The following is a 22758-nucleotide window of genomic DNA, read 5'->3' on the forward strand; positions in this document are numbered from 1 at the left end:
GACCAAATTTAAAATGTCAAAATAAAGTGATTTTGTNCTATCAAAGACGCCTTCGACGGATTGAGGGCTGAAGCTCGAGGAGGAAGTGAAGACGTTAGGAGTCGTTGGACGCAGATGACAGAACACGTGGCCGAGAAGAGCAAGCTGGTTTGGAGGAAGGTGGATAGTGGCCGAACTTCATGGCCTGAAGGAACTAAAGTTACTGTCCAGTTCGGTTCCTTTTCGCCTACTCGGATAAATCGCGAATGAAGAAAGTAACCTTTCTTCTCCAATGTTTCAACATAGTAGCTGAGGAAACCTGTCCCTAAAATCTTGTTTCTTTGCTCAATCTCAACCTGCTGCAACATTCATTTTCGGGAATTTGCAGTCCAGATCACATGCACCCATATTAGTAAGTTTTGACTCCCTCCTAAGGATTTCCACAATTCCACTGGTGAAGTAAGGGGGGTGATTGGTTTCTAGAAAAGTACCCCAAATTTTTTTTTTTTGTTAAGAAAAGTACTTTCCGCCTGTTTGATTCCATAAAAAGTAGTTTGTTAAGAAAAGTTTTTTTTAAGATAATTCACGAAAAAGTCGCTTCTTGTTTTCCAGATTTTTTTTGTTCGAAAATTGAAAACTATAGAAAATCTGTTTTTCATGGAAATTTCTTTTTCTCTGAAAAATAGTATTTCCATGGAAATTTCTTCTTCCCTGGAAAATAGTATTTCCCGATTTTTCAAGAAACCAAACGCCATTTGAGGCCCAGAAAATTCATTAAAGTATACTTGATGAGTTCAGTTTGTATGCTTTATGCAATTTTTACAGTATAAATTTATTCAACTAAGTAGTTATTTTAAAAATTGAAATTAAAATATCGTTCACCGACTCAAAATCATATAAATTAAATGGTTGTATAGTAAAAAAAAAAAATTGAAATGTTGAGTAGTCGTTTTAAAATTGTCCCTAGTTTAGATAAGTGCAGTACATTTTCAGAAAAAAAATAAAATAAAATGCGTAGTTAGAAATGAAGCAAATCAGATCAGAGCAATGTGAGAACAAAATGGAAGAAAATGGGAGCTGCATCGGCATGTTTGATTCGAAAACTTTTTATTTTTCTTTTTTCTTTTTTCTTTTTTCTAAACCATCAGTGTCTACTGTAGTGGGTGGCTACCTTGTTCCTAAACAAAATAGTTGAAAGTTTTATTTTTCGCATCCGCGTTTTTTAGGCTTATGAGTAGGGATGCAAATGTATTTGCAGTGGTGGATATTTCACCCCAATCCATTCCGAAAAAAGTGGTAAGTGGGAGCCAAAAATAAAAACAAAAACTAATTCGTTCCAAATTCGTCTTAGTCCGTAAAGAAATAGAGCGGCAGATGGTGAGCCTCTTTCTTCTATTGGTTCACCATGACGTGCTAAAAATTTGCTACCCTCCCGCCCTTTTTTTTGTTCCGTCCTATCCTGAATAGAGCAATAAATAGAATAAATAATAAGATAAAATCAAACCATCCCAAATTTGCCACCATCTCGCTCTGTTTTATTTGTTTATTTATTTATTTATTTTTTGAGAGATAGGTAGCACGCTATCCGCTTTGTTTATTTTATTTAAAAATAAACTTAGCTGGAAATGTGAATCAACTAGTATTCGAATTTGGGTCTCGGATACCAACCACCAAGCCCTTTGCCACTTGCTCTAGGGACGGTCGGTCTCGCTCTGTTTTATTATGTTCCGTCTCAGCATCTGTCTCATTTGCATCCCTACTTGGGATTTAGGGACTCCTCCGATGCACAAAACACTATTTTATGGGCTCTTTTATATTTCATTTGGGATCATTGTCTGTTTAATTTTTTAAAAAAATACTAATTCTGTAAAGTAGAACATATTAGTGGATTTTTTTTTTTTCTTATTGTAATTTGTTAGCTACGTTACCGCTAAAGAGTTGATAGACGACTTAGTACAAAAAATATCTTAGAAGCGAACCAAAATTATCTTTAATTTTCTTATTATTTATTACCAAACAAGCACCTTGAATGTAAGGATTTGCAAGCAATTTACTGTTCTTTTTTCAATACTCTTTTATTTAAAAATCCTACTTAAAAAAATAATAATAATAGGACCAAATTTAAAATGTCAAAATAAAGTAATTTTGTCAACTATATTAAAAAAATAAATTTATCGATAATTTTACCAAACTTAAATATAACTTAAATAAAAATTAAAATATCATAAATGCCCCTCTAATTTTGAAAAATTTTCAAAACTATCTTTATATGTAACTTTTCGTCTAAGATGAAATAAACGGTAAGCAAATTCTTATTATACCCCTTATTCTACTTTTAATCAATGTCCTTTGAATTTTAACTCATAAATACATTTTACTTATACTTATTAGTGAATTAATTATGTTCTTTGAAAAAATATTAAACAAAATGCTATAGAAATTCTTTAATTAGATAATAATAAGCAATCTCCTAAAAATTGTTAAAAAATCTTCTAAAATTAGTTATAAAAATTAATTCAGAATAATTATAGAATGTTACGAAAAAATTACGGAACGATTTTAAATAAATGCATTTATCTTCCCCAACATAGAAAATATACAAATATATTTAGTGGGTTCTCCTCACCACCTTCTCTATCATTTTTCAAAAGATATTTAAAATTTTACGAAATACTAAACTTCAATTAGTGTCTTAAGGTTACAAAATATAACCTTTAATTACACTTTTATACCAACAAAATTTTAAATTAAATGATGAATTTTGATGATTAAGGAGAAAAAAAATACAGCATAGCAAAGTTAATTTTTAAAAATTAGTAAAGCAAAGTTTAAATATGCAAAATCATAAAATAGATAAATACGATTTGTTAAATTGTTTGGACATTTCTCTTTCCAAACAAAATGCATTTATTTAGAAAATAAAAAAAAATTAAACTCAACTAATTATTATCTAAATATTAATTTTAATATTGTATAATTAAATTATAAATAACAATAATGTAGAAAATTATATTAAATTAGATATTTAGATATTTAAAATTTTACAAAACACTAAACTTCAATTAGTGTCATAAGGTTACAAAATATAACCTTTAATTTTACTTTCATACCAAAAAAATTTAAATTAAATGACAAATTTTAATAATGAAAAAGAAAAAATACAGCATAGAAGAGTTCATTTCTGAAAATTTGTAAAACAAAATTTNACAAAATTCATTTATTCGCAAAATTTTAAAAAACTTATAGTCAACTAATTATTATCTAGATATTAATTATAATGTTATATAATTAACTTATAAATAACTATAATGTTGAAAATTATGTGAAATTAGAGTAATTCTTATTTTCAATCTAAATTCTCTCTATTATCTTTTAAAGTATATTTAAAATTTCACAAAATATTAAACTTCAATTATAATTTTAAATTTATATATTAGAATGATTGTGGTCTATTTACATGATTCAACGAATTTTATTCTTCCATACATGCAAGACAGGTGATACCCAAGAGATATACGTGCTCATAGAAATGAAGAGTTCTTGGTTTTCTCAATTAGTAGAGAGAAAAAAAATTATGTGCAATCCGATCTTATCTTCCTAGCATTGGAGAAATGGAGGTTTGAATATTTTCTTTTGTAAACAAAAATATTAGAATTTCTTCAATTAATGAAGGAATAAAAGACTTAATATTTGGTTTCTTCATCTTTTAGGCATCCGAGAAACATGATGTGGAAGAGATGTATCTTCTCCAAGAAACGAAGAGATATTTTTGTTAAGAAACGAAGAGGTTTCTCCAAAAAAATGAAGAGATTAAATAGAGAAGTGTACCGGTTCACATTTTATCTTTCAAATACTTATTAAGGAATAAATGTCACTTATGTTGATATAGGAAATGTATCTTGTCCAAAAAACAAAGAGGTTTCTCGAAGAACGAAAAGGTTGGATAGAGAAGTGTGCACTTTGAATAAATGCAATTATGTTAATGATTATTAAATATTTAATAAATTATTTTTCTCTTATTTTTTTATTTTTTTTTTTATATAAGAAGGTATTGTTGTCATAAACAATGGCACCAATTAGGACTTGAATTTGAAGAGAAAAAAATTTAGAAGGAGATATCTTAAATATTGTGTGGATTTTCAATCAATTTGATAATATTTATTTAAGTGGTCTTCATATACTTATTAAACAGTTAGTTTTGTAAAATTATTTTTTTTAAAATTTTTTTCTTAACATGCATGCTCTGGTGATTTTTTTTAAAAAATGACTGTTTACTTGTGAGAGTTGTATATGATAAAATTATACTTGTAGTGATTTTTTTAATTTACTTTCATATTAAGTTTTTTTCACTTCGTAAATTGATTGTCTTCTCTTTATTTTGTATGATTTCATTTTTTCTAAAATTTTACTAAAATTTTTAAAAAACTTTTCTTCGATGGCTACAAATTGTTTATTTTTTCTATTTTATTTAGAATATGTCTTTAGTATATAGTTATCTTTCAACATTAAATTGATGATAAAAAAGGTGTGCAATTGTCAACTGATATTTTAATAAAATTTTTTATTAGAGTTGATTTAACTACTTTTTACACTTCTCAGATATCCCTTTCCATTTCAACATAACAATTTACATATTTGAATTTTCTTTGCATCGTTGTCAAAGATTGTTTGGAACGTTTGGCCTGTTCATACAATAACTCGATATGATACTTATAGAATTCGCCCCAACAAATAATACTTTGGTTTTGCCAAATTTTTTTGTTAGAGGTTATTTATATTCTTTCATCATAATAATCTTCAAATAATACTTATTTGTATTTTGTTTATAGTTTGCAATATTTTATAACTTTTTCAATTTGACACTACTATTTAAATATATTATTTCTTCACTAATTTGTTAGTTTTATTTAATTACATTAGAAAAGATTATACATGGAAATTAAATCCTCTACCACACCTTCAAGGGTTTGTACCTGTAACCTCTTAATCAATGGGATAATAGAAATTATATACCTTTAACCTGTGAGTTTGGCAAAATCAAAGTATTATATGTTGGGGCGAATTCTACAGGTATCATATCGAGTTATTGTATGAATAAGCCAAACGTTTCAAACAATTTTTGACAACAATGCAACGAAAATTCAAATATGTAAATTGCTCTTTTGAAATGGAAAGAGATATCCGAGAAGTGTAAAGAGTAGCTAAATCAACTCTAATGAAATTTTTCATTAAAATGTCAGTTGACAATTGCACATCTTCCTTATCATCAATTTAATGTTAAAAGATAACTATATGCTAACAACATATTCTAAATAAAATAGAAAAAAAACAAATAATTAGTAGCCATCGAAGTAAAGTTTTTTTAAAATTTTAGTAAAATTTTTAAAAAATAAAATCCGACAAAATAAAGAGAAGACAATCAATTTACGTAGTGAAAGCAACTTACTATGCAACTAATTTATTGAATCATCAAAATATATGAAAGTAAATTAAAAAAATCACTACAAGTATAATTTTATCGTATACAACTCTCACAAGTATGAGTAAACAATCATTTTTTAAAAAAATTACCTGAGCATGTATGTTAAGAAAAAATTTTAAAAACATAAATTTACAAAACTAACTGTTTAGTAAGTGTATGAAGACCAATTAAATAAATATTATCAAATTAATTGAAAATCCAAACACTATTCAGGATATCTCCTTCTAAATTTTTTTTTCTTCAAATTCAAGTTCTAATTGGTGCCATTGTCTATGCAACAATACCTTCTTATATAAAAAAAAATAAAGAAATAAGAAAATAATTTTTTAAATACTTAATAATCATTAACATAATTGCATTTATTCAAAGTGTACACTTCTTCATTCAACCTCTTTGTTTCTTCCACAAGATTCATCTCCTATATCAACATAAGTGACATTTATTCTTTAAGTATTTGAAAGATAAAATGTGAGCTTCTACACTTCTCTATTCAATCTCTTCGTTTCTTGGAGAAATCTCTTTGTTTCTTAAAGAAAATATCTCTTCGTTTCTTGAAGAAGATACGTCTCCTCCGCATCACGTTTTTTACCAAAATAAAAGGGCAAACTTCAAATACCATCTCATGATTTCGCGCTTTCTTATTTTAGTATCTTTTGGTTTAAAGTGTATCACTTAAATATCCTGTTATTTTATTTTATTTTTCGTCAGCGCCTTTGTTAACTCTTCATTAAATTATATACAAAAAATTTCAGATATTCCACCTATGATTTATCGAATATTCATTTTAGTATCCTATGGTTTATCAAATTTTCACTTTAGTACCATGCGGTTTAATTTTGTCACTGATTTAACGAAAAATTAACAGAGGGGATGATGGAACGGAAAAAATAAACCAAAGGGTGCAAAAGTGATACATTTTAAATTATAGACTACTAAAATAAAAAAGTGTGAAATTATTATAAGGATGGTATTTGAAGTTTCTTCAAATAAAAAATACGTGGATATGATTATAGACCGCACGGAGATTGGGAAAAATCCAGGCCTGTGGGGGACTTAATTTACGGTCCATAATCGGCCCAAAATCTACAAGCCTAAGTTTCGGGCCAGACTCCGACCGGACCAGTTCGACCGGTTCGACCCGGCCATTTCCCTTCGTCTCCGTGTCGCTCCAGTCGTTTACCATTCACAGCTCCTCTCTCTCTCTCTCTCTCTCTCTCTCTCTCTCTCAGATTCCTCTGCTTCGTTAACACCCCCAACAAGTCCCTAACCGAGAGAGATCTCCGAACGAAATCCTAGATCTGAGCTCCCCAATCCGCATGTCGAGGGTTTTTGCCTCGTTGGAGGAGGAGTAGAAGAGCGATCGATCGATTGATCGGGGTATCGGAAGGAGGAGGAGGAGGAGGAGGGGAAGCGAAGATGCTGGAGTGGGCGACGGTGCAGCATCTCGACCTGCGGCACGTCGGCCGCGGCCTCAAGCCGCTGCAACCGCACACCGCCGCGTTCCATTCCCACCAGGCCATCGTCGCCGTCGCTGTCGGGACCTATATCATCGGTACGATCGGATCGGAGATGTTTGCTTTGTTGCTTGTTAGGGGTGTTAATTTTGCTTGTTTTGATCGAAATTTGGGGGAATTAGGCGTCGGTTGGGGGGAATCTGATGCATTTTGAGCTGGATAGGAGCTCCCCTTGTGTTTGGAACCCTAGAATTGGGGTTGCTATGCGGATATCATAATTGACATGTTAATATGCCATTTGACTAATGGGATGAACGTTTTATGAGGTGATTCCCGTAGAAACTCTCCTTGCATGTCTTTAACATATCCTTAAGCACATTATGGAATGGGCGAGGACTTAAATCATTGAATTTAGATCAGATCAGATTTCTTCTTTCCTTTAATGGGGAGGGAGAATTGTGTCTCTGAGTTTTGCCAGGATAGACAATTAAAGATGCTTTACTTATTATACTATTCAAAATTTTGTCTTTAAGAGAATAATGTCTCTCAAGTTGCTCAAACACACCGTCTAAAATGTTTTCAGCCCGGTTGACAAGTTTGGTACCTTGAACTGTGATTGTTTGGCTAAGACACGCTTTCTTTATTATATTGTAGAGTGTCCTGTTGCAACTAAACCATCTCTGAAGAAACTGCAATGTTATATTTTGTTTAAGTTGTAATTGCTCTGCTGATGCAATTGATTTTTGTTACAGAGTTTGATGCGCTAACTGGAAGTAAACTTGCTTCAATTGATGTTGGGGCCCGTGTTGTTCGTATGCAATACAGTCCTACCAGTGGACGTGCCGTGATTTCTATTCTTGAGGTCAGTTCGGGAATTCCTAATTTTCTTTACTTCAGTATGTAATGTTAATTGTAGATAATTTTTTTTGTAGCTCCTAACATTTTATATGATATATTCCTAGTTCGCCCAACTTGTATGTGTCCTCAGCTGAGTTGCGGAATATTGTTGTAGAGTAGGGCTTGCTCTATGATAAACAATGTCTCCCAATTTGGCCATTCGAACTAGATGAGTGCAAGCTTTTGTTAGATTTTCTATTTCACATATGCTCATATACTAATTGGTTGACAACCAATATGCATTTTAATAGCTTGATGCAAAATTGCCATCGCCGCAATCGTTTATATGATAAATTGCCATGGCCACAATAGACTATCATTTTGACATACTTGGATTGTATGTTCTGTAGCAAATTTAAGTATATAGTATTATCATTTACAAAGCAGTTTAGGCTTAAAACTTCTATTATTCACTAGCTCAGTTAAGAAGCTAGTACAAGCTTGGCGTACTTTTTTTAGTTTCAATATAAACATTTTCAATCTGTTGTTTCTTATACTTTGGAAGGTGCACACTTTGACTAATGTGCACATATTGGAATTAGACCTCAAGATTAGGCGTGCATAAAACAGAAGTTCTTTTTTTAAAGAATCTTCAAAAAATGGAGATAGGATGGAATAGTGGAGTAGAGAACTTATTGATACTGAAAATAGACTCTGAATTCAAACATAATTGAACTCGTTAACGGAGATGAATTAAGCCAGAAGCAATAATTGCTAGAACAAATACATTATTCTGAAGAATAGATATTTGACTGAGCAGTTGATTACTCTGTTGACCAGTCAGCTGTATTGGAACAGTTGTAATCTGTGCATCTGCTGGTGTTGTTGACAGGTCTGTTGACTAGATAGGCAACTGAAGCTAATTTCCAATTAATTTTGAATTGAAGCCGAAAGAACTTCCACCTCAATGCTGACATGACTATAGAAATCCTATTATGTTTAGTGAGTCATCTACAAATAAGTAGTCTTACATTTTTTTCATATTGGAAAAAGCAGAAATGGAGATTTTAGCTTTCCTATCTCGCTTAGTGTGAAAGGACCTTTTGTTTCAGTTAGGCCTCAGTTGATTTTAGCTTCTGACGTGCTTCTATATATCCTGATGTGTTTGTTATCAAGAATCAAATAGCGGACCTACATTAGGTTTGTATTTGTTCAACATGTGGTTTGTATTTGTTCTTGCCACAATAGCTACCATTTTGTAGTGGTGATAAGTTCACCTTATTCTGTGGCAGGTGGTTTCTATTACCCTTTTTCTAGCTTTCTGTAACATTGCATCGTCTTACTAGAAATACTTATGTATTTACTGATCTTGGTTGATGACTTTTTAGAGTCACTCGTATTTTATCTTTAAACATGACATCCCTTGTTTTGATTTTTTGAAAGGATTGTACCATTCGATCTTGTGATTTTGATACTGAGCAAACCCTAGTACTACACTCACCAGAGAAAAGGTCAGAACGTATTTCCATTGATACAGAAGTTCATCTAGCACTGACACCTCTCCAGCCTGTTGTCTTTTTTGGTTTTCACAAACGCATGAGTGTGACAGGTACTATCAGTTTCCATATATTTGCTGTTCATCTATTTATGGTAGTTTCCTGATTGCTTCTTGATCACTTGAAGTTGTAGGCACTGTCGAGGGGGGAAAGCCACCGACGAAAATAAAGACGGATCTTAAAAAGCCTATTGTCAACCTTGCTTGCCACCCTCGTCTCCCTGTCTTGGTAAGTGTGATTTCTATATTGACTGCTGAGCATTACATGATACTCAAAGTGTTGCTGTGTCCTAACTTTTGGTTGATGTTATTTTGGTTTCTCTTCCAGTATGTAGCTTATGCTGACGGCTTGATTCGTGCTTACAACATTCAGACATATGCTGTTCATTACACCTTACAACGTAAACTCCAAAGCACGTTTTTCTTTTGTGTTTTTCTGTTTTGTTTTATGGTCGGCTAATTTGAATCACTTTTTTGAATTCAGTTGACAATACAATCAAGCTTGTTGGTGCTGGTGCTTTTGCTTTTCATCCTACCCTAGAGTGGATATTTGTTGGTGATAGAAGTGGTACTCTTTTAGCATGGGATGTATCAACGGAAAGACCCAACATGATTGGAATGTAAGCACTTGTAGTTATGACTAGTTATTAATTTTTTTTGTTCCTTGCAAGGAAAACTGGTGCAGGAAATAACAAACCCTATATATGCTTATGAATTATTATTGCCGAGCTACAATGAACTTGATGTCTGATTTGGCAGTTCTTGTATTATTATTATGGGATAATTGCATACAGCTCCCAGCAAAATGCCACCTTCCCAAATATATCCTCTACAAAGTTTAAGATTTCATATTTTCCTCCAAAAGTTCGAGTTAAGTAAACATACCCCTCGGGTTTGTTGCTATTAGTTTTTTTAACAATGAGCAAGTAAAATGACCCTTTTGCCCTTACAGATTTGTCCCTCAAAAAGCTATATGCTTCTTCCTCAATCTCATCTCCATGGGGGTTCATAGTATCCAATGATGGAGCCGCCGCCGCCGCCGATGCCCCCACACCCAATGAGATGGTCATTCTTTTTTCCATTTTCTTCCCATTTCCAGGGAGATTCTGACCATCTTACTCAATTCACCAAAAAGAAAAAAGAAATCCATCTATTCTTCACCAAAAAACCTACCTTTGATTCGTGGATTTACTTTTTATTCTCCATTGTCACCCTCTTGAGCTCCAAAACCCTAAATGATGGAGGAATCAAACCTGCCACAACCATCACCACGTCCTCCTCTCGCGGCCTCCCAGATTTTTTCATTGCTATTCCCAAATTTTCTCCGTCGTGCTCTGCTCCACCGCCCTCATCTTCCTTGGCGGTGACGCGACGGTGGTGGTGGGGTTTGTAATGGAAATAATATATTAGGGGTAAAATAGTCTTTTTACATCTAGACTAACTAGGGTTTGATATTTAACTCATCATCAACCACAATTTTCTAACGAATGCAGATGATAGGGATTTTTTTTAACTGGCAGAGTTTTTGCAGGGGTAAATATGAAACCTTAAACTTTATGGGGATAAATTTGGGGAGGCGGCCCTTTGTAGAGAGCTGTGTGCAATTATCCCTATTATTACTATCAAGAACATATGGCATGCTTCGAAGTATCAAGTAATGGAGGTTTTTGTTTTCCATTACTAAAGCTGACAAATATTGTATATTTAAATTAATCTTTATGGAAATGAAACAAAATGAACCTTGAAGTAGGAAAAATGGAATAAAATGAACCTTGGAAGAAAACATAAATAGCATGCATAATATAACTGATAGATAGATCCATACTCGATTTGCAAGGTATGGAAAATGGAATAAAAGGAGTTATTTTTGTTTTCCAATTGAGAGTATGGGATATTTTTAATATTAATCTTGTGACTTCAACAACAATATGGTTTATATACACTGTGTAGGTGCCTACAGATGGTACTTATAGAGGTCTAACTTCATCACTTAGCAGTGGAGATACCGCACTAAACGATCAAATCTATTTCTCTCTTGATTTCCTTTTGGCTTATTCTCTGTATCATAACCTCTAAATGTATCTGCGTTGCACCATCTGTCAACGATTTTCTCATGGTTATATTTTATAAGTCTTGCTGGTGTTTCAGGGATTTTCTTTTACAGCTGGTGACTTGCAGTTGTGCCTTTTGTTTCCTTTTCTAAATTTCACCTTCAATTGTTATGTAGTACACAGGCTGGTTCGCATCCTATAACATATGTTTCATGGCTCCCCACTTTACGGTTGCTAGTCACTGTTTCAAGGGATGGAGCACTTCAAGTGTGGAAGACACGTGTGATAGTCAATCCAAACCGACAACCTATGCAAGCAAATTTTTTTGAGCATGCAGGTCATCGAAATTTCTATTTTGCAAAATTTCATTCAACCAATAATATACATTGTCTCTAATTGCCAAATTTACCGTGTTATGTATGCTCACATGAGTTTCAGGGTGGCCCTTCCCATGTGCTATATCCCAGTGTCATATACCTTAGTGTATGGGCATGCTTTTATGTATATATGCATGTATAAGCACTTACGCATGCATTAGTTTATGTATGCACATGCCACATAGCTGCAGTTACATCCATATCGCACTTAACTACGAGGAAGAGGAATAGGGTACACTAAGTTCTGTAAAGTACAACTCAGTCTGAAGAAGAAGTCCCTTATCAGTTTTGCTTTTAGCCATATGCAGTTAGCATTTCCATTGATGCACCTCTATTGCATTTATATGCTAGTCCGATTGTATAACCATTATGTTACTTTGTTTTGTAATCTATTGTTTGGTATCCTTTTCTCAGCGTATTTATATTCTACACATTTTCCCTTTATCTTTACTTTTGTACACAACTCTTTACTCTTCCTCTTATTTTTTGCAGCTATTGAAACCATAGATATTACTCAGATTCTATCTCTTCAGGATGGAGAGGCTGTTTATCCTTTACCATGAATCAAAAGTTTGGCTGTTCATCCGAAGTTAAATTTAACTGCAGTCTTGTTTGCAGTTAAGCATTTCAGGCCATAAGTTTTGCCTTAAAGTTGATTGTTTTCCTGTCAATTCATTATAATCAACCATCTCTCTATGCCAGGAATTTGCGGGGGGTGATAAAGTGAGAAATAGGGCTGCATTCACAAGGGAAGGAAGGAAACAATTATTTGCCGTTCTCCAGAGTGCAAGAGGATCTACAGGTAGAGTTCTTTAGTATTCATTGTAGACTGTAGATCTATTTTATATGTATTATGAAATTCCATCTTTTCTTCAAAAGTGTATGTTTGGCCCTACTTATGCTTCTGCTTTAGTATACCGTGACTTCCAGTGGAGCTTTTGGAAAACAAAAATGTCAGGTGCTTTCCTATTCCGAGAATCAAAACTTGAGAATCTAATGCTCAAACACAGAAGCATCAATTTGGTGCTTCTACTTCCTTCTGTAATGAAAAGCTGCTGAAGGGATTTTAAAAATATGCTTTTCTGAAAGCGGTACAATACCAGCAGCACTACACCCCACAGCAGTGCTGAACAGGCCCTTTTTCTGAAAGCTTTCCGAATATGCTTAGAGTTTTTCTTTCTTTCTTTGTTTTTTTTTTCCTGCTGCCCGTCTGATCATGCATTATAAATCAGGTATAAAGTATAGATCTTTGATTCAAATGTTCTAGATTTAAATTTGAGGTTGAAGTGCTAACACTCAGGTCTTCTAAAAGCACTTTAAATCCCGTTCCTTCATCCCTCTCTTTCTCTCACTCTACCTCTCTATCTCTATACATATGGAAGTTGTATGTATGTATGTATGTATGTAACTATGTATGATAAATGGATGTACATTTAAATTGACATTTAGGGGTTTGTATGTTGTTTATATGTTACAATTTTAATACGATAACACTAATGCACTCGTGACTTGTATTGTTAGTTTGTTACATAGTAGACTGACTTGTCTCCACTGGCTACTGTATATTTCATTTGACAATTTATGGTGATAATTTCATGCAGCTGCTGTTTTGAAGGAAAAGCTTTCAGCTCTAGGCTCATCAGGAATATTGGCTGATCATCAGCTTCAGACACAGCTGCAGGAGCATCACTTTAAAGGGTAAGTTGATACAGCTTCTTATTTGTGGTTTCCTTCAAATCAGAGTGGATGATCTATTAAAATACAATCTAAATCCACATCTATTGAGGGAAAAAATTCTCTGTAGCAGGGAAAGAATTTCATATAAGTAAATATTTGCTGAAAATAAAATGCATGCCTTAACATTTTCTGTATTAACTGTTTAACTTCAAGGAGGCATGGAGACTTATTATTAGACGATGGAATCTGCTATCATGCCTCTTCTAGTGTTGTTTTCTGAAGTTAATGATACAACTTGTAACTTTGATGCGTAATTTTTGTGTTTCAGACAAAGTCATTTAACCATTTCAGATATTGCAAGGAAGGCATTTCTTCACAGTGTATGCTTCTTACCTCATTATTTTTTGCATGTTTAGATGAATAGGATGCCTTTGTAAATATAGCAGCTAACTTGCTCTGGCTTATTTCTCCCTGTATCGTTGTGTAAGCACTGCTTAACAAGGTGGTAGTTTTTTAGTTTGTAGCCGAAGTTCTGTGAAATGGTATTACATTTCTTTGCTGCTAATCTGTGACCCTTTTTTATGTTTTAATGGCATGTAATAAACTAGACTATAAGTGTTAGGGCAAGAATAGTCTAGCTACATTATTAGTTAGTCATCGTAGGATTAGTTTTCCAAGTTTTTTCAATATTGAACTGCCTAAAGCATTGGATGGTTTGCCTAAACGCCCACACAGTAAATAGTTATTTTAGGGTTGGTCAGCCTCATGACTACTTGACTGCCTTGATAACTTTCCTTCCTAGCAATTAATCTTCTCAATGTCTGTTTACAAAGAAGTTCGAAGATGAATCTTATGAAAGGCAAGCCTTACTGGGTTAAAATATATGGTTGGCAAACTGAATGCTATGCAGGAATTGATATGACTAAATTGGACAGTTTATATATTGCTTTCTCTATCAGGTTCTGCATTCTTTTATATTTTTTGATTTAATTTTTTATTTTAAATTGATTGACCCTAGATGTACGTAGATAATATACGGCATCCTGTTTCTCACTTACGTAAAACATGCAGCATTTCATGGAGGGTCATGCCAAAAGTGGTCCAATATCTCGGTTGCCTCTCATTACCATCTCAGATTCTAGCCATCTTCTGCGAGATGTCCCTGTTTGTCTGGTAGTAACAACAACCTTATGTGGATTTCCAAAAACGTTTGTTCATCCTTTAAACAATTTATATTTTGTTTCAGCCTTTTCATTTGGAGCTGAATTTCTTTAATAAGGAGAACCGTGTCCTTCATTATCCTCTTAGAGCATTTTATTTGGATGGCTTCAACCTGATGGCGGCGGTTTGGGCGTCTCCCGAGCTTTGGATAGCGGGAAAGTATGAGCCGAGCTTTGGATAGCGGGAAAGTATTCGAATATAACTAATCTATACGTTTATTTTGATATAAACATCGTTCGGACGTCATGGTTCCATTTCCACAGGATTATCTAGAATCCTTCAGGGTTTCGTATAAAATGTCACACTAATAGTTCAGTCTCAGAGGTTATCAAGACTTTAATCTATGACACAAGGTAATCGAGTTCAGTCTAAACTAATAAGAAGGTTTGGACTATCAATATTATGAACTTTGATTATTTCCTGTTATAGATAGAACTTTAAACGCATTCTTTATATAACGTGTAGAACTTTTGTTGAATCCATTAACTTAAAGAGCATTTTTTAGACTTGTCAAAGTTTTGACAAGGTTACGTAGACAAATCGGAAGACTAAAGCTCCGTTTAGAAGTTCGACGTGACTAAGTTTAAGAACAGGGTATGTAGTCGATAGAGAATTGATCGTTCTCGTCTCCAACCTACGAGAGGTAGAACATATTGATTAAACGAGTAAAATGAGGGTTTTTTGTACATCTTGTTCATGGTTGTATCGTCTTTCTTTTGGATTTCTTATTCCGGTTTATCTGACGTATGTTACTGACCGTATTGATCTCCATGTTGTAACTTGATTAGACAAAGGTGGGGGGTATTCATTTACATCTTAGACTTACGTGTCTTCTCATTCATCATTTTTGTTCATGTACTTCTTGTCAGAGGAAACCGAAGTTGAATTATTTGAAAAAGGGGAGTCAAAAACAACTTTATTTGACGGGTAGTAGTCAACTATCTGCTATAGGGACTTCTTCAAACCGGTAGGGTTACACTAAAGGTGCATATCGTATGTTTTACCAGCTAAGATGCCATTCCTATCTTTGTCGTCAGTCGTTATTAGTCGAAAGATGATTTACTTTTAGTTGTCTCAATGGAGGAATCAATTAATATTCTTAGAGTCAACTGGTTGGATTACCTCATCTTTTATACGCCAGCTGAAGACTAAGTTTTTGTTTGACTTCTGCTGGTATCGAACTAGGTCTAGAAAACATTCGTTTGCACAAGAGTAGTTCCCGAGGTGAAAAAAGTCATTGAAGGAATCTACGGTAGAGTCCATGTCTATTTCATATTTCTTATTCCGGTGAAAATAGAAGGAGTTCTTATCGTATTACCAAGAGTAATCCTGGGTTTTTACGACGTAGAGAGGGACTTGCCCTTCCTTTTCCCCACACTCTTAATTTATCGTATCATACGGGTAAGTTTACGTGAGTTCCCTTCTACCTTTGGAAAGTGACTCGAAGGAGATGACAATTGACTAACACCTAGACAAACAAGGGTTATTTCTTGTTGAAGTACGTGTTGTGGTAAACCTCGTGAATCAAGTTTTTGTTGATTTTTGTTCACGACGAAACTTGACATTTCGTACAAGAATCCTTCCGTAAGTTGTAAAGGACCTTAGACTTTTTATAACTACCATTTAGAGTAAAAGTGTACTTAAACGTATTTCGTTTCTTAGAATTATTCATGTTAGTGATGGCAACTCATTTCAAAGAACATTTCTAATAGACGAGGACTTCTATTTAATATGNCACTGTAAAATATGCTTTGGGACTTCCTAAGATCTATTAAGACACCTTTACCTTGGTACTGCAGGCTTGCTACAAATATTGTTTTATTTGCATATCTAATATATATTAATTCTTGTAGTTATCCTTCAACTGCTATTTCTGATAAAAAAGAAAGGCCATTGATTCTCTTCATGGTATCTTTTATACTACTGCATAGTCAGATTTCTTAGTAGACTCTACTGTCATAAGAGGGCAAGACATGTAAACCAAAACTCTTGCTTATATATTTATTTATTTTTTTATTTACTTCAGGCTCTAGTTTCTGATTCCTTCCACCAATCTCTTTTCAAGTTTCAACCAGAATTCTGAAGCATGATCAGATCCGTTTGATTTGCAGTATTCTTCAATATTAATGACCATTTGCAGTATTCTTCTTATTTCTTAACCAAATAATAGTGGATTTCCCTAGTGAACTAATGTTATAAGGATGAAGTATGGTCTCTTTATCTAGACAATGGGTTTAAACGTTAATTTATATTGATGGTAGGGTTGTAGCAATTTTTGTACCCTGAAATTCTGAAGAGAAGAATTGGGTTCCTCTGGGAGAAAGCATTTTTTCCCCCCTCTGATTTCGATGCCCAATGCTTTGGCTTTCTGCATAGTAATCAACCTTAGAACACTATCTTTTCACGTGATAATATTGCAGTATGTCATTCTATTATTATTTCATTCTATGTAATTGTGCAGGTTCATTGGCAAGAAACTCTTAGAGGTTATGTTGCTGGAATAATGACTAGTAATAGAGTGATGATCGCTTCCGCTGATCTGGACATATTATCCAGCAGTTCTATTAAGTATGATAGAGGACTCCCATCTATATCCTTTGCTGCTTCTTACTGTTGTTTTGCTTCCTACTTGTTACTACATATTGTGCATGCAGCTGCTTGTTTGAGCACTTAACTTCTTTGCACTATCGCTCTCTGTTGTGGGTTGGACCTGCGCTACTCTTTTCAAGTGCAACTGCAGTCAATATGCTTGGGTGGGATAGCAAAGTTCGAACAATTGTTTCTACTAGCTTCCCTAGTTCTGGTAAGCTTCTTTTGATTGAAATACATTCCATGAGAAAAATGAGCCTTCTGTGATTTTGTTTTATCTAATAGGTTCTTGAGTTTAACAAGGATCAGGACAGCTTGTTGGGTCTCCTTATTGCTTGAGAGGGTTAATATCTAAATCACTGAATTGCTTTCTGAATAAAGAAAGACCTTGCATATGATCCAAAATTTATATGCCCGCGGAGCCTTACTTACACAGCGTCCAATAATTAATAAACCATAGAGCTTATTAATTAGGACAATGCTGTTCACCGCTTTATGTAAAGTAGGATTCAAGTCAATTTACACTTACTGTTGGCCTTCATGACTTCTCTCAATAAATCATAGTCTTTATATTAAATCATGCAACCAACTCACTATTGATTACTGCATCGACTTCTTTATACTAAACTAGATGGATGTTTATGGATATGATACCCCAAACTTGAAACTCAAAAATAACTAGACTGGAATGCACAATTTCCCTCTTATCCTCTTAATCAGAGTTGTTCTCCAAATTGTTAGATTTCCATGGGAGGCTTCTAAGATTAGTAGCACTATGTTTCCCAAGCTAATTGTTCTCTGTTTATGACAATATACATTTCTCTGATGCAGCGTTAGTTGGTGCTCTAAATGATCGTCTATTGCTTGTAAGCCCAACAGAGATAAATCCTAGACAGAAAAAAGGTGTTGAAATAAGGAGCTGTCTTGTAGGGCTTCTTGAGCCCATCCTCATTGGATTTTCTACAATGCAGCAACAGTTTGAGCAGAAAATTGATCTTTCTGAGGTCTTATACCAGATAACATCAAGGTGCTTTTTCTTTCAGTTAATTACGACTTTATCTTATACTATCAATCCATAGTTAGTTGTCTTACAATATGTGTTGTTTTTTCTGTGCAAATATACGTATGTGAAGTTCTGTCAGCACCATAACAAGTGTTAATTTTAGCTTTTAAGTTTTAAAGTATCTTCTTACTGCAGATTTGACAGTCTGCGCATTACTCCAAGGTCTCTGGATATATTGGTTAAAGGTCCTCCTGTATGTGGAGATCTTGCTGTATCATTATCCCAAGCCGGTCCCCAGTTCACACAGGTAAGCGTAATGCTATGTCTATTGACATCAATGAGATTTTCTTTTCTTGTACTCCTTTTATTTGACTGGCTACTGAACTATTTTAGGTGATGCGCTGTATTTATGCAATCAAAGCTCTTCGGTTTTCCACTGCTTTATCAGTTCTGAAGGACGAATTCCTGCGCTCTAGAGATTATCCTCTATGTCCCCCTACTTCCCAATTGTTCCATCGTTTCCGGGAGTTGGGATATAACTGTATCAAGTATGTTGACCTTATTAATAAATCCTTCATTTATCACATAGCTCCTATAATTTTCAATTGTTATGCATATTTTAGAACCTCTGGAAGTTTCACCTTGTTTTTCTAGCATCGATTTACATAATGTCTCCTGGATAAATTATTGGAGTTCTTCTTTGATTTTACTAGTATAGTATTAACTGTAACTGATGCTAGTAACTAATATTAATAACAATTACTCGTATTCCACAAATAACTTAAATTTTTGTTTGTTGAGTCCCTGAAATCCGTCCGACATTGTTCTACTTTTGGGACCACCCATGCTACATTATTCTGCATTTCTGAGGCCAAAATACTTTAGTTAGAAGACTATTTACGAACACTTGCTCGGCCTTATTGTGATTTTGACACCATGCTTTCTGCTTGCTTCATGAGCATTATGACAAGTAAACCATTCATTATAATCAGGTACGGTCAGTTTGATAGTGCAAAGGAGACCTTCGAGGTCATTGCAGACTATGAAAGCATGCTCGATCTGTTTATATGCCATCTGAACCCTAGCGCCATGCGGCGTCTTGCACAGAAACTAGAAGAAATAGGTACCGACTCAGAACTAAGGCGATATTTGGAAAGAATTCTAAGAATCCGTTCCACTGGATGGACACAGGGTATCTTCGCAAACTTTGCCGCTGAGAGCATGGTACCTAAAGGTCCAGAGTGGGGCGGCGGGAACTGGGAAATCAAAACTCCAACAAATATGAAGAGTATACCTCAGTGGGAGTTAGCAGGGGAGGTCATGCCTTACATGAAGACAAGTGAAGGCGGAATCCCTGCCATTGTAGCGGATCATATTGGTGTTTACTTGGGTTCGATCAAGGGGAGGGGCAATGTTGTGGAAGTTAGTGAGAAGAGCTTGGTTCAAGCATTCACAAGAGAGAGCAACGAGAACAAGTCTGCAGCTTCTACTGAATTGGCTTTGGTGCAAAACAAGAAAGGTATCGGTGGCGATTCTGTAGGGGATACTCTCGCTAGGCAATTGGGAGTTGCTGCTGCTTCTAGAGATGAGCAGGCAAAGGCAGAGGAAGAGTTTAAGAAGTCTTTGTATGGTGTTGTGGATGGTGGAAGTAGCGATGAAGATGAGACAATGTCAAAAACAAAGAAAATACACATTAGAATTCGTGATAAGCCGATTTCTGGCTCTACTATAGATGTCAACAAGCTAAAAGAAGCCACAAAACAGTTCAGTCTGGGCCCTCCTTTGCGGACTAAGTCGTTGCAAGGCCCTTCACAGGATTTTCCTCCTATTTCTATGCAACCTTCATCTGCTCCTACTGCTACCATGCCAAGTACTGCCCCTGATATGTTTGGAACTGATCCTTTAACCGCAGAAGGCCCAGCTCAGCCCAATTCAATGGTTACAGGCATGGGAGTATCAGCTGGGCCGATCCCAGAGGACTTTTTCAGGAACACTATCTCATCGCTTCAGGTTGCGGCTTCGTTGCCCCCTCCAGGGGTTTACTTGTCGAGAATTAATCAAGGTGCTCAGGTCGCAGATGGAAATAGAGCAGCTACCAGTCAGAATGTGAATCAGAACGTGATGACTAACATTGGCCTTCCTGATGGTGGAGTCCCACCTCAAGTGCCACAACCACCGCAGTTTTCGCAGCAACCTAATGTTCCTTTTGAGTCAATTGGGCTACCTGATGGCGGAGTGCCGCCACAGCAGGCCGCTGTTTCTTCACAGCCTGTTTCTGTTTCTTCCCGGATTCCGATCTCTTCGCAGCCAATCGATCTCAGTTCTCTTGAAACTCCAGGGGCAAATGCTGCGAAACCTCCTCAACAGCCTACTCAACCAACTGCTGTTCGCCCTGGCCAGGTAAATTTTGCTAGGCAAAATCGCACCAGGATCCTCAAGACTTTTAGCAGATTGTTGCATCTAGGTTCTGAACCTCTGCGGTTACATTGCAGTCTTGCCCTTTGATTAAATTCCTGGTTGAAATTCGATAGATATATCCTTGTAACCATTGTCTAACTGCCAATATGTAACTTTTGGACTTCTTATATTAGCCACTAAATTGGCATCCATATATTTAACCATATAATTTGATGAAACAAGTAAAGATTGCAAGGGAATACAGCGATTAGGGATTCAATTGTAACAATTGAAAGGTTGGGGATCAAAGTCCTAAAATGGTTGGCAATCCTTGCTGCAGTTTACTGGATGCTTTTCTTCTTTGCTTTCAAGAATTTCAGAAGCATCCTCTAATGCTTGATTATTTCTGAATCATTGTTTATGTTTTAGGTACCTCGCGGTGCTTCTGCTTCAGTGTGTTTCAAGACAAGCCTTGCTCATCTCGAGCAGAACCAACTTCCTGATGCATTATCTTGTTTGGATGAGGCGTTCTTGGCTCTTGCTAAAGATCAATCTCGTGGAGATGATATCAAAGCCCAAGCCACTATTTGTGCTCAATACAAGATTGCTGTTGCATTACTTCAGGTATTGTACAACTCGGTATAACAAACCCTTTTGTCCTATGTGTTGATGCAGATCTCATATTATCGGTACTCATGTCCACTATGAAACAAAATGTTTATTCTCCATTCGCTGGGAAGGACTTCAATTTACGGGCCAAATTTTTTCTAGTGGTCATCATCTGAATAACTCTCTGATGTATTTTATGTTCAAGTAATTGCGGTTGGCTACATGCATACCTTTTAATCATTAGGTGGTGACTTGCAATTACATTAGTCATGACAAACGTCGTATGCATACATCTATTCCTATTTGATTTCCTACTAGAGCAATCAGTAGATGGAATTCATCTAGTTTGCTCTTATGCAAAAGCAACCAAGACCAGGAACTATGGTATTTTGACAAGTGAATGCTTTAATTTGGTTAGATGGGTGAATTGTGGTCATTTTGAATGGTGAATCTTCACATATTGTCCATGAGATCCAAAATTAAAGTGCTTCTTTTCACCATTGTTTCATTCTATTACCATCATGTGATCAATATCGCGATCCATTATGCCCTAGAGCTTGATGATCGTAACACCTCTTCTTCTCCGATACAGGAAATCGCTCGTCTCCAAAAGGTTCAAGGTGCGGCCGCCCTGAGCGCCAAGGACGAGATGGCTAGGCTCTCTCGCCACCTCGCCTCTTTGCCGCTCCAAGCAAAGCACCGCATTAACTGTATACGCACCGCCATCAAGCGGAACATGGAGGTGCAGAACTACGCGTACGCGAAGCAGATGCTCGACCTGCTCTTCTCTAAGGCGCCGCCAAACAAGCAGGACGAGCTTAGAAGTTTGATAGACATGTGCACCCAAAGGGGGCTATCAAACAAATCAATCGATCCATTCGAAGACCCCTCGCAATTCTGCGCTGCCACTCTCAGCCGCCTGTCGACAATCGGGCATGATGTTTGTGATCTATGTGGGGCGAAGTTCTCCGCACTCTCCACTCCGGGGTGCATTATCTGTGGTATGGGGAGCATTAAGAGGTCGGACTCTGCTGCGGGAGCTCCGGTGCCATCGCCATTTGGGTGAAGATTGGATGTTAGATGAGTTTATTCGCTTTCTGATGTTTGTATCTTATGTTGTGCGTAAGTTTGTTTGTTGGTTATTGTAGTTGTGGTTTTCGATCAGTGGAGATGTGTTATTAGTTTGTAAATTTTTTACAAGAAGAATCCCGTTCATACGAGTTATTTCGATTCATTTGAATTTTCATATAGTTTTCGACATCATGAACCCTTCGGCCGACGAGAATATTTTGAGAGCTCCAATTGTATTCATTATGTTCTTAGAATTTTTTGGACCCTTGTGCAAAATTTGTTTTTATCTTTAGCTTATCCGTCATTCATTGTATTGATGCGGCATTTTCGTCAATCAGCTTCAAGTTGAAGCTTGTGAAGGTTATTCTGATTGAACAAAGGGCCTGTTTGGTACTTGAGGGCCGCCTGTTACGCCAAAATAGGAGTTGGAGCACAAGCATTAAGTTACGCTTTTTT

General features: G+C 35.4%; 1 protein-coding gene across 1 annotated transcript; it reads left to right on the forward strand.

Moving 5' to 3' along the window:
• LOC109724703 lies at nt 6635–22599 on the forward strand (the record flags this gene model as incomplete). Its single annotated transcript, XM_020253611.1, is given in 21 exon segments — nt 6635–7013; nt 7668–7777; nt 9196–9361; nt 9436–9536; nt 9636–9708; nt 9792–9927; nt 11535–11695; nt 12228–12352; nt 12438–12537; nt 13337–13433; nt 13741–13792; nt 14484–14585; nt 14659–14753; nt 17095–17223; nt 17319–17436; nt 18054–18249; nt 18421–18532; nt 18619–18773; nt 19218–20625; nt 21052–21246; nt 21824–22599. Coding segments are annotated over 21 exon segments (4241 nt in total), but the record flags the coding sequence as incomplete, so codon positions are not given.

The sequence above is a fragment of the Ananas comosus genome, linkage group 19 (genome assembly GCF_001540865.1).
Source record: "Ananas comosus cultivar F153 linkage group 19, ASM154086v1, whole genome shotgun sequence".
Taxonomy (NCBI): Eukaryota; Viridiplantae; Streptophyta; class Magnoliopsida; order Poales; family Bromeliaceae; genus Ananas; species Ananas comosus.